The 15,343-nt window shown below is 37.7% G+C and overlaps 1 protein-coding gene across 1 annotated transcript in view; it reads left to right on the forward strand.

Moving 5' to 3' along the window:
- The window catches only part of PPP1CB (protein phosphatase 1 catalytic subunit beta), a 74,201-nt gene that overhangs the window by 25,393 nt on the left and 33,465 nt on the right, over nucleotides 1-15,343 (forward strand). The window contains exons 2-3 of the mRNA XM_036749545.1: nucleotides 12,132-12,263; nucleotides 15,017-15,247. Of these exons, the coding sequence (XP_036605440.1) occupies nucleotides 12,132-12,263; nucleotides 15,017-15,247 (363 nt within the window). The remainder of the gene's footprint in view (nucleotides 1-12,131; nucleotides 12,264-15,016; nucleotides 15,248-15,343) is intronic.

Genomic DNA, 15,343 nt, shown 5'->3' on the forward strand with positions numbered 1-15,343 from the left:
GCGGATCAGACCGCAGCTGAGTATTGTGTTCAGTTCTGGGCATCCCATTTTAGGAAGCATTCTTTACTCTCTTGGCCACCATATGTTAGAAAAGGCCTTTTTCACCTCCTAGCTAGACTTGAAGTTCTCTCAGAAAATCAACTCCTGGCATTTAAAACCCTTTATAATATGACTCTAGCCTGTCTTTCAACACATATTTCATGATTCTCCCTCATGAACTCTTTATAGTCTATCTAGCCAAATTTACCTACTTAACTCTTCATATTTATTATCCAATTCCCACCTCCATTCCTTTGCTCAGAAAATCTAACCCCTCTACTTGACATTCTCTCCCCCCTCGTCTCCACCTCTTGGAATTCCTGGATCCCTTCAAGATTCAGCTCAGGTACCACCTATACAAAGCTTTACCCGATAATACTAGCAGGCAGCTAGCTAGGTGGCACAGTGAGTAGAATGCTGGGCCTCAAGTCAAGAAAACTAGAGTTAACATGTGATCTCAAACACTTACTTGATGTGTGGTGATGGGCAAATCACTTCGCCTCTGTCTAAATTTCCTTAACTGTAAAATGGGGATCATAGTAGCACTTACCTTCCAGGACTGTTGTCAGGGTCAAATGAAATAAAGTGCTTCATATAGTGTCTGCTATACAATAAGTGCTGTGTTAATGCTAGCTATTAATTATTTATTAATATCATCATCAGTACCCACCCTAACATTACTTTATATTTGGTTTGTATTTTGTATTTAATTATATGTGTATATGTTATATTCTCCAGTAGATTGTAAGGTCATGGAGAAAAGAGATAATTTAATTTTTGTATCCTTATTTCCTAGCACAGGACTGTCCAACCTTAGGTTTTTATTGAAACAATAGACACTATATTTTGATTTACCATTTTAGTGAGAGCTCTGCAGTAGCTCGGCTTCGTTTACTAAAGCATTTATGTAAATTTCTATGCTTGTAGGTGGGCACTGCCAAGCATGCCGGCCGCATTTTGGACAGCCCTGTCCTAACATATTGCTTTGCGCATACTAGGCACTTAGTGAATTGACTAAGAGAACATCCAGACCAGGGCAACCAGGATGGTGAAGCTTCCCGTTCATGTCATATGAAGATCTGTCGAAGAAATTGGATATTTTCCTGAGGGTTGAGGCTGGGGGAAAGCCTGACATGACAGCTGTCTTTTAATGTTTGGAAAGCTGCCATGTGGAATAGGGATTAGACTTCTTGTTCTTGTCAGAACTAGGAGCCAATGAGAGCCAGTTGCAAAGGGGGCAAATTTAGGATTGTCTTAAGGAAATACTTCCTAACAAAGTCATCCTAAAGCCAAAAATGGGCTGCTTCAGCAGGTAATTAATTCCCTCTCTTTGGAGAAGCTTTTTAAAGGCCACCTTAGTATGATGTAGTAAGGACTCTTGACTATGGCTTGAGCTCATCACTATGGAGTGAATTCCAACTGTGGAATTCTGGGAATCTTATTCTGTGAAAAGCCAACCAGTTTGTTTTGTTTTTAATAAATCAGTTCTCCTTATGGTTATGGCATAACAATAATTCACCTTTTTCCCCTCAAGAAAAGTATGAAGGAATTATAGGACTTTTAATCTTTACTGATAGCCTAAGAATTTTTTGAAGTTTTTTTTTTTATGTTTCTATGAACCTCTTTCTCCCAAATTCAGAATAATTTTTTGTATCCTTATTCTAATATTGATTTAGGAAAAAATGGTGGACTTGGCTTCCATCAAGGTTGTTTTTAAATAAGCCTTTTTATGGAGATTACAGACTTGAAATTATTTTAGTCAAATCCACCACAGATGTGGTTATTTAAAAAGAATCAGATGGCAGCACAGTTAAGTACTGTATGTTCTAATTTAGTACACTATATTTGGCTATTATTTTAGAGAGGTTGAATTTCATATTGAAACAACAGCATAGAAAAGTGTCAGAGCCAACTGTATAGTAATCAGCCTCAAACTAAAAAAAAGTATCCACCTCAGCACAATGTGGAGACTGGTTCATAGACCATTAGAATTGGAATGAACTTTAGAGATTATTTACTTTCAACTTGCTCTTTTTACAGATGAGGAAAATGAGCCTCTTAAAAGATTGTTCCCAGTGACTGACCCAAACGTACAAGAATGACAGACCTAGGACTAGAATTCATACCTACTTCAAGTCCAGTGTTCATAATTACTGTTTTAATATGTAAACATTCAATGCAGTACATGTGTTTTCTAAGAAATAAATTTTTGTTATGCTTATATTATGTTTGGAAATGATATTTTTAAAAAAGTATTGACATTCCTTACCGTTAGTTATGGATAAGTGGATTTCTAAAGACTGCAAAAATAACGGATATTGGAATGCTTCATGCTATTAGTTGGGTTAGTTTTCTTGAAGTATATTACAACTCTACCATTAGTGGCCTTTTTAAGAAAAGCCTTTCTTCCTCCTGTAAGCAAACTCATTTGTTTCAACCTTACAAATACTAGTAAAGGTAAAAGCACTTTTAAAGAAACATTTCTGCAGTGAGAATCAAGTTGAGATTTGTGGCCTTTCTTTGTTTCTTGATAGTTCGCTATATAGTATTTGGAATTAAGGAATCATGGGCTTATTTCTGACTATGTGGGTGTCTTAATTACTTATGTATATTCTTAAGGAATATATTCAAAATTTCTTTGTTTCCCTGTTTCAAAAGTTAAATGATTTGCAAAATATTATTCCATCTTCCCTGACAAAAAGAATTGTAGAAGTATAAAAATGAACACACTGGATTAAACAAAGTTAAATTTGCTCTGTCCTGAAAACTCATTCTAGTAAAATGCCATGTGTATAGTATGTACCAACTTGTTTTTAATGAAAATTATTTCCAAGAAAAAATTAGTCTTTATTCTGCTTGTTTCAGGTTGAGCAAAACATTGGGATTTAAATGTGCTTCTTCTGTGATGTGTCTTTGGTTCTTAAAAAAGCACTAGATTAGGAGTCAAGCCATCTTAGTTCATCTTGACTTTGCCACTATATGATTTAGTATGAGTCATGTAACCTTTCTGACCCTTAATTTTCTCATCTGTAATAAATGAGGAGGTTAGTTAGACTAGTTGTTCCTCTTCCAGCTCCATCATTTAATAATCCTATCATTATAAGCGTGTGTGTGTGTGTGTGTGTGTGTGTGTACATACATATAATACTGTATAGTATACTAGGACCAAATTAGAATTCTATATATTCTGAGACTATGCTGAGTAAAAGTAGTATCTCAAGCATACTTGTTAGGCATGGCATGCTGGGCAGAAACATTTAATTTTTGTCCTTTTTTGGTCAGTTTTTAATGCTCTTTCCATTGATTAGTAGTACTTTTCTTTAAGTCTTTGACTCTCTCACATTCAGTGCTTCATTATTTTAGAAAATGTTTAGTGGTTCAATAGTCAGTATAGTAAAATCAAGAGCTTGTTAATTCCTAAATTTCCCAAATACTTTAAATAAATTTTCTAAAGACCTACAGTTTAAATATTTTTTTGAGGGGGTAAGACAGGGCAATTGGGGTTAAGTGACTTGCCCAACGTCATACAACTAGTAAGTGTGTCAAGTGTCTGAGGCTGAATTTGAACTCAGGTCCTCCTGACTCCAGGGCCGGTGCTCTACTCACTGCGCCACCTAGCTGCCCTTAAATAAATTTCCTAGAAGCTATCTTGTTTTAGTCAAACCAAATCATCATGTGATGCTTCATGACTTCAGTTGGCAAGAATGTTTGCTGATGTTGAACATTGTTTCTTCTGCCCTTATTTCTCTATTACCACTAGGTAAATAGATCTTTTTTTATACTTTGGCTATACCTTTTATTTTTATATCACCTACATTTTCTAATATAGTCTTTCATCTCCTTTTAGAGAGCCATCCTTGTACTTATAAGCAAAAAATTAAAAAATGAGGGAAAACTGACCCAACACATTGTCCCAAACCCATTTTTCATTGCAAAGAAGTGTCTGAAGGACCTTTTCATTTCTCTTTGTGGCCACTTCAATCATAATTTCATATCATTCATACTGAATTGCTTTGTTCATTTTCCATTTACATTGTTGTAGTGATTCTACTTCCATTATTTTGCTTAAGTCTTCCCTTGTTTTTTGTATTTATCGTATTTTTTGTTTCATACACGCAATGCTTGATAAACCCCAAAATATTAATTACTTGGGGGAGGACAGGTTATGTGCCAGAGCCAACTCCTACTGGCTGACTAAACACTACAAATCAAGAATTGATGTATTGTTTTGGTGATTGTCTAGTTTTAAGAAAGTGATGAAGGCTAATAATACAGATCAAACTTTAAAGTGTGTTATGTGACTTGAATATTAAAGGTTATGCCATGAGAAAAGTAGATGAGGGTCCATTCACAGCTGTGGCTGGGGAAAGGGAGGGAGATATGAATATTCAAAGATAAAGCTTTTGTACAAACAAAATGAACAGAACTAAGATTGAAAAAGGAAGCAGTTTAATTGAGAAAGAAACATAGTACCAAAAATGTCTTCTAAGAATCTGATATTCAAGATATATTGGCAACTAAAAAAAGTTAGATGGGGCGTAGCCAAGATGGCTGCTGGAAAGCAGAGACTTGCGTGAGCTCCCCCCAGGTCCCTCCAAACACCTATAAAAATGGCTCTGAACAAATTCTAGAGTTGCAGAACCCAGGAAATAGCTAAGGGAAGCAGGGCTTCAGCTCAGGACAGCCTGGATGGTCTATCGCACAGAGCTGGGAGCAGAGTGGAGCAGAGCCCAGCGTGGGCCGCGCCAGGACCAACTGGACCAGGAGCCAGGCGGAACAGGTGTTGCGCCCTGAATCAGTGAGCTGTGGTAGTCACCAGACTTCTTAACCCACAAATGCCAAAGACAACAGAGAAGGTTAGTGGGAAAAGCTGCTGGGACAGAGTGAAAGGAGTTGGAGGTAGGCCACTGCCCTGGGGGCGGCGGAGGTGGTGCAACTTTGAGGCTGCTTCCAGAGCTACAGCTGCAGTTGCTTCTGGCCCCAGGCCCACCTGGTGGGAGGAATTAAGTGGTGGATCAGAGCAGGGGTGCAGAGCCAGCTTAGATCTGAGTCTGGTCCAGGTTGGCAGTTTTTGGGGGAGGAAGAGCACTGGTGTGGCAGAGTTTTCTGTGTAAAGGTAGCTCTGAAAATAGTAGTGCAGCCCCTCAAGCTTGGCACAAAATACTCTATACTCGACAAGCAGTCGCACCCTGATGAAAAACTCAAGGGTCAAGTAAGTTTACTGGGAACATGAACAGGCAGCGAAAACAGTCTCAGATTCAGAATCAGACATCGGAATCTTTCTTTGGTAACAAAGAGACCAAAACATACAGCCAGAAGAAGTCAACAAAGTCAAAGAGCCTACATCAAAAGCCTCCAAGAAAAACATGAACTGGTCTCAGGCCATGGAAGAGCTCAAAAAGGATTTGGAAAAGCAAGTTAGAGAAGTAGGGGAAAAACTGGGAAGAGAAATGACAGTGATGTGAGAAAACCATGAAAAACAAGTCAATGACTTGCTAAAGGAGACCCAAAAAAATACTGAAGAAAACAATACCTTAAAAAAATAGACTGACTCAAATGGCAAAAGAGCTCTTGAAAGGCAGAATTAGCCAAATGGAAAAGGATCCAAAAGACCACTGAAGAAAATACTACCTTAAAAATTAGATTGGAGCAAGTGGAAGCTAGTGACTTTAGGAGAAATCAAGATATTATAAAATAGAACCAAAGGAATGAAAAAATGGAAGAGTGTGAAATATCTCATTGGAAAAACCACTGACCTGGAAAATAGATGCAGGAGAGATAATTTAAAAATTATTGGACTACCTGAAAGCCATGATCAAAAAAAGAACCTAGATGTCATCTTTCAAGAAATTGTCAAGGAGAGCTGCCCTGATATTCTAGAGCCAGAAGGTAAAATAGAAATTGAAAGAATCCACAGATTGCCTCCTGAAAAAGATCCCAAAAAGAAGACTCCTAGGAACAGTGTTACCAAATTCCAGAGCTCCCAGATCAAGGAGAAAATACTGCAAGCAGCCAGAAAGAAACAATTTGAGTATTGTGGAAACACAATCAGGATGACACAAGATCTAGCAGCTTCTCCATTAAGGGATCGAAGGGCTTGGAATATGATATTCCAGAGGTCAATGGAGGTAGGATTAAAACCAAGAATCACCTACCCAGCAAAATTGAATATAATGCTCCAAGGCAAAATATGGATTTTCAATAAAATAGAGGACTTTCAAGCTTTCTCAATGAAAAGACCAGAGCTGAATAGAAAATTTGACTTTCAAACACAAGAATCAAGAGAAGCATGAAAAGGTAAACAAGAAAGAGAAAACTAAAGTTGAACTGTTTTCTTTACATTCCTACATGGAAAGATGATGTGCATAATTCATGAGACATCAGTATTAGGGTAGCTAAGGGAATATACATACATATATAAATATAGACAGAGAGCACAGGATGAGTTGGATATGAAGGGATGATAACTAAAAAAATAAAATCAAGTTAAGGGTTGAGAGAGGGAGAAAGGGAGAGATAGAATGGGGTAACTTATCTAGCATAAATGTGGCAAGAAAAATCAGTTCCTTGGAAGGGAAGAGGGGGCAGGTGAGTGGGAATGAGTGAATCTTGCTCTCATAGGATTTGACCTGAGGAGGGAATAATATACACACTTAATTGGGTATCTTACTCCACAGGAAAGAAGGAGGTAGGAGATTAAAAAGGGGGGTACGATAGAAGGGAGGGCAGATAAGGGTAGGAGATAATCAAAAACAAAAACTTTTGAAAAGGGACAGGGTCAAGGGAGAAAATTGAATAAGGGGGGATAGGATAGGGAGGAGCAAAATATAAGTTAGTCTTTCACAACATGAGAATTGTGGAAGGGTTTTACATAATGATATGCATGTGGCCTGTGTTGAACTGGCTTGCCTTCTTGGGGAGGGAAGAGGGAAGAGAATTTGGAACTCAAAAGTTTTAAAAACAGACGTTCAAAAAAATTTTTGCATGAAACTATGAAATAAGATATACAGACAGTGGGGCATAGAAAGCTATCTTGCCCTACAGTAAGGGAAAAGGGGATGGAGGGGGTTGGGGTGACAGAAAGGGGGCTGACTGGGGAACGGGGCAACCAGAATATATGCCATCTTGGAGTGGGGGGGTGGGTAGAATGGGGAGAAAATTTGTAATTCAAATTCTTGTGAAAATCAATGCTGAAAACTAAAAATATTAAATAAATTAAATAAAATTGCATTCTTTATGCCTCTTTCCAGAAAGGATTCCTTTCCCTCTCCTCATTATCTTCTGTTTCTGTTTTTACCCTGCTTTGTACACTGTTTGTACTCTCATTCTCTTGATTCATGACCTCTATGATTATCTGGTCCCTTTTTTTCTGTATTCTACATGCAATCAAAGGTTTCCAAGGTATCCATTCTAGGATTTTTCCTCAGATGCTTTCTGCCACTTTCATTTAAGGTTTACCCCCTGGATTCCCCTTTTCTATTTTGCCTCATTCTCAAAATAATGCTAATTATTGCAGATGTCAGAAATGATATTGTTCCATGGTAGGACACCTCTGTAACACTTATCTAAACCGTCTTTTTTTTCTTTTTTCAACATTTGCCTGGAAATTTCCCTGAGTCCATGCTCTCTCTCACCCCTCCAAGTGCTGGTTATTCCCAGGAGTTTCAGCCTTCCCACCCCTAAGTAGTCTTTTCAAGCATCATAGCCCTAGGCCTTATCCACGGTATGGTCCTCATCTCTCTTCATGCATTGGAGTAGTCAATGGAACCCCTTCCCACCTCCAAGGTTAGTCTTTCTTCCTTTCCCCCTTTCTGTTCACCCATTCTCCTTTAGGCTTTTCCCTTTCTGACATTACAGAGGTCTCTTTCCCCTCATTGTTTGCCCATATCACACACTTTCTATCCTCTTCCTATTCTCTCCCTCTTTCATGTGTCCTCCCTTGTTATAATGTAATCCTATTAAAGAAGCATTGTAGACAGGGTATTGTCAAGTTTTGTCCATAATGCCAACATAATGGTCCACCTCTTCACTTACATCTACCAGATTTCCACCTTCACCCTGTCTCCTTGTGTACATTAAGAAAGAAGTCCCTTGGTGGTCTTTATATTGTCACTCTGTTGCTGATCTTGCCTGCTTTGTTTATTCACTCTTCCTGCCTTTCTGTCATTTGAGGTGTTGAAAAAGCAAATAATCTCTTTAGTTCTGGTTGTCTTTCTAAAAATGTTTCAGACTCTATTATTGAACAATCTTTTGTCCTGTATGGTTAAGATCACATTTGCACGATAGGTCACCTTGGGCTCCATCCTTAGCTCCAGTGCTCTTTGGAACACATTATTCCATTCCCTCTTCCTTTTTCCACTGTGTGTGGGGATAATCTTATTTTATTGGAATGTCCTTTCCTTTATAATTGAAAATCTGCTGACTTACAGAATTTGCTCTTTCTGAATTGAATTGTTAAATTTAACCACTATGTGTCTTGGAGTTTGCAGCCTTGGGTTTTTTCCTGGAGGCATTCTGTGGATTCTCTAAATTTGAATTTCATTTTCTATGTTTAGAAATTCTGAGCTGTTCTCTTTTATTATTTCCATCATTATGGTGTAAGGGTTTTTTGTTCTGCCATGTTATTATGGGAGACCCATGATCCTTAGGTTGTGACAGTTTCTGTCTTTGAGATCCATGTGTTTTGCTTATGATTAGCTTATTTTCTTTTCATACTGTTGTTTTTTTCTTTTCTTCTAGGTTGTTCTTCACTTCTACCTATTTTTTATATTTCCAGTATATTCTTTCTTTTGTTCTTTGGTAAAGCTGACCATTTCAGATTCAGAGTTTTTTATTCTCCTTATTTTTGCTATGTAGAACATAAATTCTATTCTCATAATTCTTATTTCTTCTAAACCACTCAGGAATGGTGTGTTGTGATTACATGTTCTCCTCAGATTCCACAGGGTCCTGTGTTTCATCAAGTATTGGATCATTTTCCTTTGTTTTACAGTATTTATTCATAGATGCCTGAACTCATTTACTAGATCTGTAAGCCACATTTCTTTTTCTGTTGATTTATCTGTTTATGTTCAAAGTCTACGAAATTTTTTTCCCTGAAATCTTTGGTACTTTCAGGTTATCCCCCCCCCTCAGTTTTTTTCTTATCACTTACTTCCTGACTCCGTTTTCCTTGAGGGCTGGATCTCAGAGTCAGCCTTCTTCCTTACTTGGTAATCCATGGTTCACCAGCCTAGGTTTCTGTCCCACTTGATGATTGGTTGATCAGAACTGGCCCCATCTGGATGCTGTGCCCTTTCCCTCAGAAATATCAGAGGGTATATCGAGAAAATGTTGCACAACCTGCAACATGCACAGTGTCCTGTCCTGGTGACTTATCCCATTCCCTTTGCTCCTTAGTTCTCTGGACCAGTTCTAGCAGTTCAGAGATTTTTTCCCCCAGCACAGCTAGTCCAGCTCTTTGCAGTGCTAATGCTTCTGGGTTGCAATTCTAGGCAGGCTTTTGCTCCTGAAGGGCTGTGGCCATACTGACTGGAGGCATGAGCAAATTTCCACAGTCTGGAGTTGGGGGTCTCTGTAGCACTATAGTAAGCGGGGGAGGGGGGGAGACTGGCATATAGGGGGTAGGTTTTGGTGCAAACATATGTCGTGTCTTTGAGTCACGTAGTGTGGGAAAAGGGTGCAGCGTAAGCTCAAGGTCAATGAACATCAATTTCTGGGTTTATAGTTTATTTTTAAACTTCTTTTGGATTCTAGGTATTCTAGACCATGGTGAAAGTTTAAGTTGCTTTATATTTGGTGCATAATTTTTGTTTTGAATATGTTTAAGAGGTTTGTAGGGATTGGAAAAGATGGCTTGTTCAGTCTTGTTACTCATAACACTTTTTGGGTGGCATTTCTCACTCTCTTGGCTCTCCTCCTACTTTTTAGACCCCTTCATTTTCTTTGCTGCCTTGTTCATCTCTTGCCCCCTAATTGTGTGTGACCCCCGGTGCTCTATTACAGGCTCTATTTTCTCAATATACCCTCTCTGGGCTGTTATTAGTTCCTTTGAGTTCAATTATCTCCATAAAGATTACTCTCCAAGGGCAGAGCCAAGATGGCTGCTGGAAAGCAGGGACTTGTGTGAGCTCCCCACCAGGTCCCTCCAAACACCTGTAAAAATGGCTCTGAACAAATTCTAGAGTTGCAGAACCCAGGGAATGGCTAAGGGAAGCAGGGCTTCAGCCCAGGGCAGTCTGGATGGCCTATCGCACAGAGCTGGGAGCAGAGGAGCAGAGCCCAGCGTGGGACGCGCCAGGACCAACTGGACCAGGAGCCAGGCGGAACAGGTGTAGTGCCCTGAATCAGTGAGCTGTGGTAGTCACCAGACTTCTTAACCCACAAATGCCAAAGACAACAGAAAAGGTTAATGGGAAAAGCTGCTGGGACAGAGTGAAAGGAGTTGGAGGTAGGCCACTGCCCTGGGGGTGGTGGAGGTAGTGCAGCTTTGAGGCTGCTTCCAGAGCTACAGCTGCAGTTGCTTCTGGCCCCAGGCCCACCTGGTGGGAGGAATTAAGTGGTAGATCAGAGCAGGGGTGCAGAGCCAGCTTAGATCTGAGTCCGGTCCGGGTTGGCAGTTCTTGGGGGAGGAAGAGCACTGGTGTGGCAGAGCTTTCTGTGTAGAGGTAGCTCTGAAAATAGCAGCACAGCCCCTCAATCTTGGGACAAAGTACTCTGCTCTATAAGCAGTCGTACCCCAACAAAAAGCTCAAGGGTCAAGTAGTTGGCTGGGAACATGAATAGGCAGCGAAAACACACCCAGATTCAGTCTCAGACTTTGGAATCTTTCTTTGGTGACAAAGAGACCAAAACATACAGCCAGAGGAGGTCAACAAAGTCGTACTTTAAAGTTTACTAGTGCATACAAATAAGAGAGGTAGAGCACTCTGTAAACTTTAAAGTACGATATAAATGCTAGCTATTATTATTTTGGCATCCAGATGGCACTGTTAGATAGGGCCCCAGGCCCAGAATCAGGAAGACCTGAGTTCCAATCAAGCCTCAGAAACTTAGTAGCTGTGTGACCCCGGGCAAGTCACTTACTCTCTTGCCTCATTTTTCTCAAGTGTTAGATGGGGATAATAATAGCACCTACCTCCCAGGATGGTTGTGAAGATAAACTGAGGTCATATTTTAAACAGCTTAACACAATGCCTGGCACATATGTACTTAATAAATGCTTGTTTTTCCTTTCCCTGCCTTAATAATTTTCTAGATAGAGCTAATAGTTTCCATTACTTACAAACTGTGCTCTTTCATATTTTCAGTACTTCTTTGGTCATGATTGAATGGGAAAATTAAGTTCAGTTCATTAGTAAAATTGTGTATGTAATAGTACTTATTTAAGTTTGTACACCACTTGAAAACTAGGTAGAAATCTTGTGTACGTTTTCTTTAAAGCCTCTACTAAGTCTTCTAATTTGTATGTTCGTAAATCTTCTCATTTATTGTGGACTATTTTACTGTGACCTTGAAGAATACTAATAGTAAGATGTAGTAAACTACATGTTTAATAATTGACACTTTTTACATGTTTTGGTCCCCACAGTTCATGTCACCTTCTAGGATGCTCATTTGAGCAATAATTTTACTACTCTAAAACTTATGACAGAAATGTTAAGACTCTTGGTCGTGATGAAACTCTGTGACCTCCTGGCAGATGGGTACAAGCCCTTTCTCTTAACCACTGCTTCCTGTTCATGCTATTCTGGCATCATCCTACTACCCATCTAGATTCTAGTCTTGTTTCTGGGGGAAAGTGAGTGTACCTTCACTATCTTGTCCCTGCTGTCTTTCTGATTCTGAGAGTCTGCTGCTTTCACCTGAATGCCTAAGAATAAGTAGAGAGACTACAGAAAACATATTAGGGAGCAGAGGAAGCCATTGGTCACAGCTCTACATACACAGCCTTGAAGTGCCACATCAGCAGTCAGCAGACCAAATAAATCTGTGTCTGGTTTCCCCAAAGATATATGTGGATATATGTTTCTGAAGATCACATGTAGAATTTTCATTTACAAGACTAATTTATTAAATCCTTTGCATTTCAGTACGAGGATGTCGTCCTGGGAAGATTGTACAGATGACCGAAGCAGAGGTCCGAGGCTTATGCATTAAATCTCGGGAGATCTTCCTCAGTCAGCCTATACTTCTGGAGTTAGAAGCTCCCTTGAAAATTTGTGGTAGGTGGCCTATATGAACTGATTATCATCGCAATTATTTTAAGTTCTTCACTCCCAATTAAATTTATTTGTTTAATGATTTGAAGACAAGTTAAAAAATTATTATTTAATTGAGGAAAGCATCTTAAATTTAGTCTTCTGTTAAACTGTAGAATTATTATAATTATTTTAGGCATAGAATATAATTTTGGAGTTTTATATGGGCTTTAAGTGACAGCAGTGTGGCTTTTCTTTGAGAAGATGGATGATTGCTAAAGTTCTTACTGTTTATAATCTATAACTCCTGGAACAACAAAAATCTGTTCTTCATTCCAAAATCACAAAACATTGGAGAATTGAAAAGACAGAAAAACTTTGATTCTTTTTATTAGTAAATTTTAGTACCTGAAGAATATGTGACTTTTCTTCCTCCTCGCTTTAATATGACTAAAATTAGAAATTTTATCAAACAATACACATCCTGTTGTTCAGGCCATATTTCTAAAAATCCTAGGTTGTTTGAGGACCTACAAAACCTTAAAGAACCCAGGGTTACTTCCATGTTTTGAAGAAACATTGCAGTAGGGCTTTAGTGAAACAGGAGTATGTATACATGCATGCATGCATGTTTGTGTGTGTGTGTGTATGCACATACACATATGTTTATATATTGTTTTTAAAAGTAAAATTATGAATAAATATGGTGCACGTTCCTTATAACACTTTCTGAAACATCTTACAAGAGTTCAGACTTTACAGTTTTATAGTAAAACTTATTCCAGTCATTATCTTTATTGCAGATTCCTCCTTAGAAAGTATTTTATCATGGTTTAGTGAAAAGAGGATAAGATTGGGTGTCAGGAGATTTGAGTTATAGTCCTTTGCCACTGATTAACTTGGGTAATTTTTAACCTCTTTTGGTCTTGGTTTCCTCTTCTGTAAAATGAGGGAACTGGACTAGATAAGAAGTTCTTAATCTTTTTTATGTCATGGGTCCCTTTGGCAGTTTGAAGCCTCTGGATTTGTTCTCAGAATATTGTTTTTAAGTGCATAAAATACGTAGGGATTTCAAAGAAAATCAATTATATTGAAATTCATTTATCAAAAAGTAAAAAACAAACAAACAAAAAAAAACCCCTCACACATCCCAGATAAAGAGCCCCTGGACTAGATTATCTCTGAGGTAACTTAGAGGTCTTACAGTTTTTTGGTGCTTTCTTCATTCTGGCAACTAGACCTTGCATTTTTGTTGTTTTATTTGCATTCTATGTGTGCTTTTTTTTTCTACAGGTTGACAAACCTTGTTTAAAATATTTTTACGTAAGGTAATGCATTTTTAAACAGCGTTGAGGAATTGATTCTTAAGCTATCCAAAGACTTAATGTCAGGAAAAACACACTAACAAAAACATCCAAAAGTGGAATGGGGTTGCTTTTAAAGTGGCAGTTTTTTCTCATCCAAACTGAATAATCATATCACTTGTCACATATATTATATTGGGAATTCTTATTTGAGTATGGTTGGACTAGATAGATAAATGGCTACTGAGGTCCTTGACAACTCTAAAAATTCTTTGATTATTTAATTGAATATGGCTAAGTACAAAAAGTCACACCATTAAAAATTAGAAAAGAGCAGAAGTTTATATTTTTTTACAGTCATGTAGTTTATTATCAGGTCGACTAAGTGATAGAGGAGTTCACAATCTGCATCAGTGAAGAGATTGTCCATATTGATGAAATTACAGATCCTTGAAGTATTGAAGTGTTCATAAATAAGGTTTTTTTCCTAACTTTTTTGATTTCTCTAATTTATTTCAATGGTCACATTTTACCTGTTTTTTCTTGAAAGCTTACAGTGTCTTTTTGGCAAAAGCAGTAAAACAGCTGTAAAACCAGAAGTTCATAACTCATCATTTAGTGATCTGCTATCAGTAAGTTTGGATAGAGCCCCCAAAAATTGATTTATAAGATCTATCTTCTGCTGTAGCTATTCTTTGTAGTGTTTCTCACTTTGATAGACTCTTAGATTTGTCTTCTGCTTTTGCTTTAAAAAGGTCAGTTTAATTTGTGTTAAACTTTTCTAGCTTGTACTTTGTTTCTGAGAAGTCCCCAGTTGTACTACATTGATTAAATCTGTTCATTGTGCCCTTAAAGTGTTTCTTCTTGTCTTTATAGTGGTCTACTCAGCTCACCTAGATCGTCACATTTAAGGAAGATTTTCAGAGAAATCAAAACAAAATTTCTTCATAGTTAAATATTCTCACTTCATGTATTAATTTGAAATGAACTTCTTTTACTTTTAACCAGTCTCAAAAAATAAGCACACACAAATCATTTTACTCTCAACAGAGGCCTAGTTGGACATCTACTCTTTAAAAGTAATTTGACTTTAAATAGATAAAGAAAATGTGGATAACTTTAAGTAGATCTAGTTAAAACATGTTTGTATAAAGAAATACCCTGTTTATGGAACAACTGCTTATTCTCTAAGGTGATAGAGGTTTTTTAAAAATACTCAGTATTCAGTATTAAGTAATATAAATTTCAATTTGTAAACCTTTCTTTTTATTAAGTAATGGGCCATTTGAAAATAAACCTTGTTAGGGCATTTCTCCTTAACATAGCTTGACATTTTACTCTGCTGTGGTAATGAACAAGACTCCATGAGGTATAAGAGTTATACTTTTTTAAATAAATTAATGAAACAAAAATCTATTGCTTGGACTCTTCATATGCATGACTGACTTGTAAAAATGTGCTTTTTATTTTTAGGAGACATTCATGGTCAATATACAGACTTACTTCGATTATTTGAATATGGAGGATTCCCACCAGAAGCCAACTATCTTTTCCTGGGAGATTATGTGGACAGAGGAAAGCAATCTTTGGAAACCATTTGTTTGCTATTGGCTTATAAAATCAAGTACCCGGAGAACTTCTTCCTCTTAAGAGGAAACCATGAATGTGCTAGCATCAATCGTATTTATGGATTTTATGATGAATGTGAGTAAAAATGAAGGTTACTATGGAAAATTATTTAAATGCTAAAACAGTGGTGGGGAGGAGTAAATAAATTTAATCTGTGAGATTTGCACTTGA

The sequence above is a fragment of the Trichosurus vulpecula genome, chromosome 3 (assembly GCF_011100635.1).
Source record: "Trichosurus vulpecula isolate mTriVul1 chromosome 3, mTriVul1.pri, whole genome shotgun sequence".
Lineage (NCBI taxonomy): Eukaryota > Metazoa > Chordata > Mammalia > Diprotodontia > Phalangeridae > Trichosurus > Trichosurus vulpecula.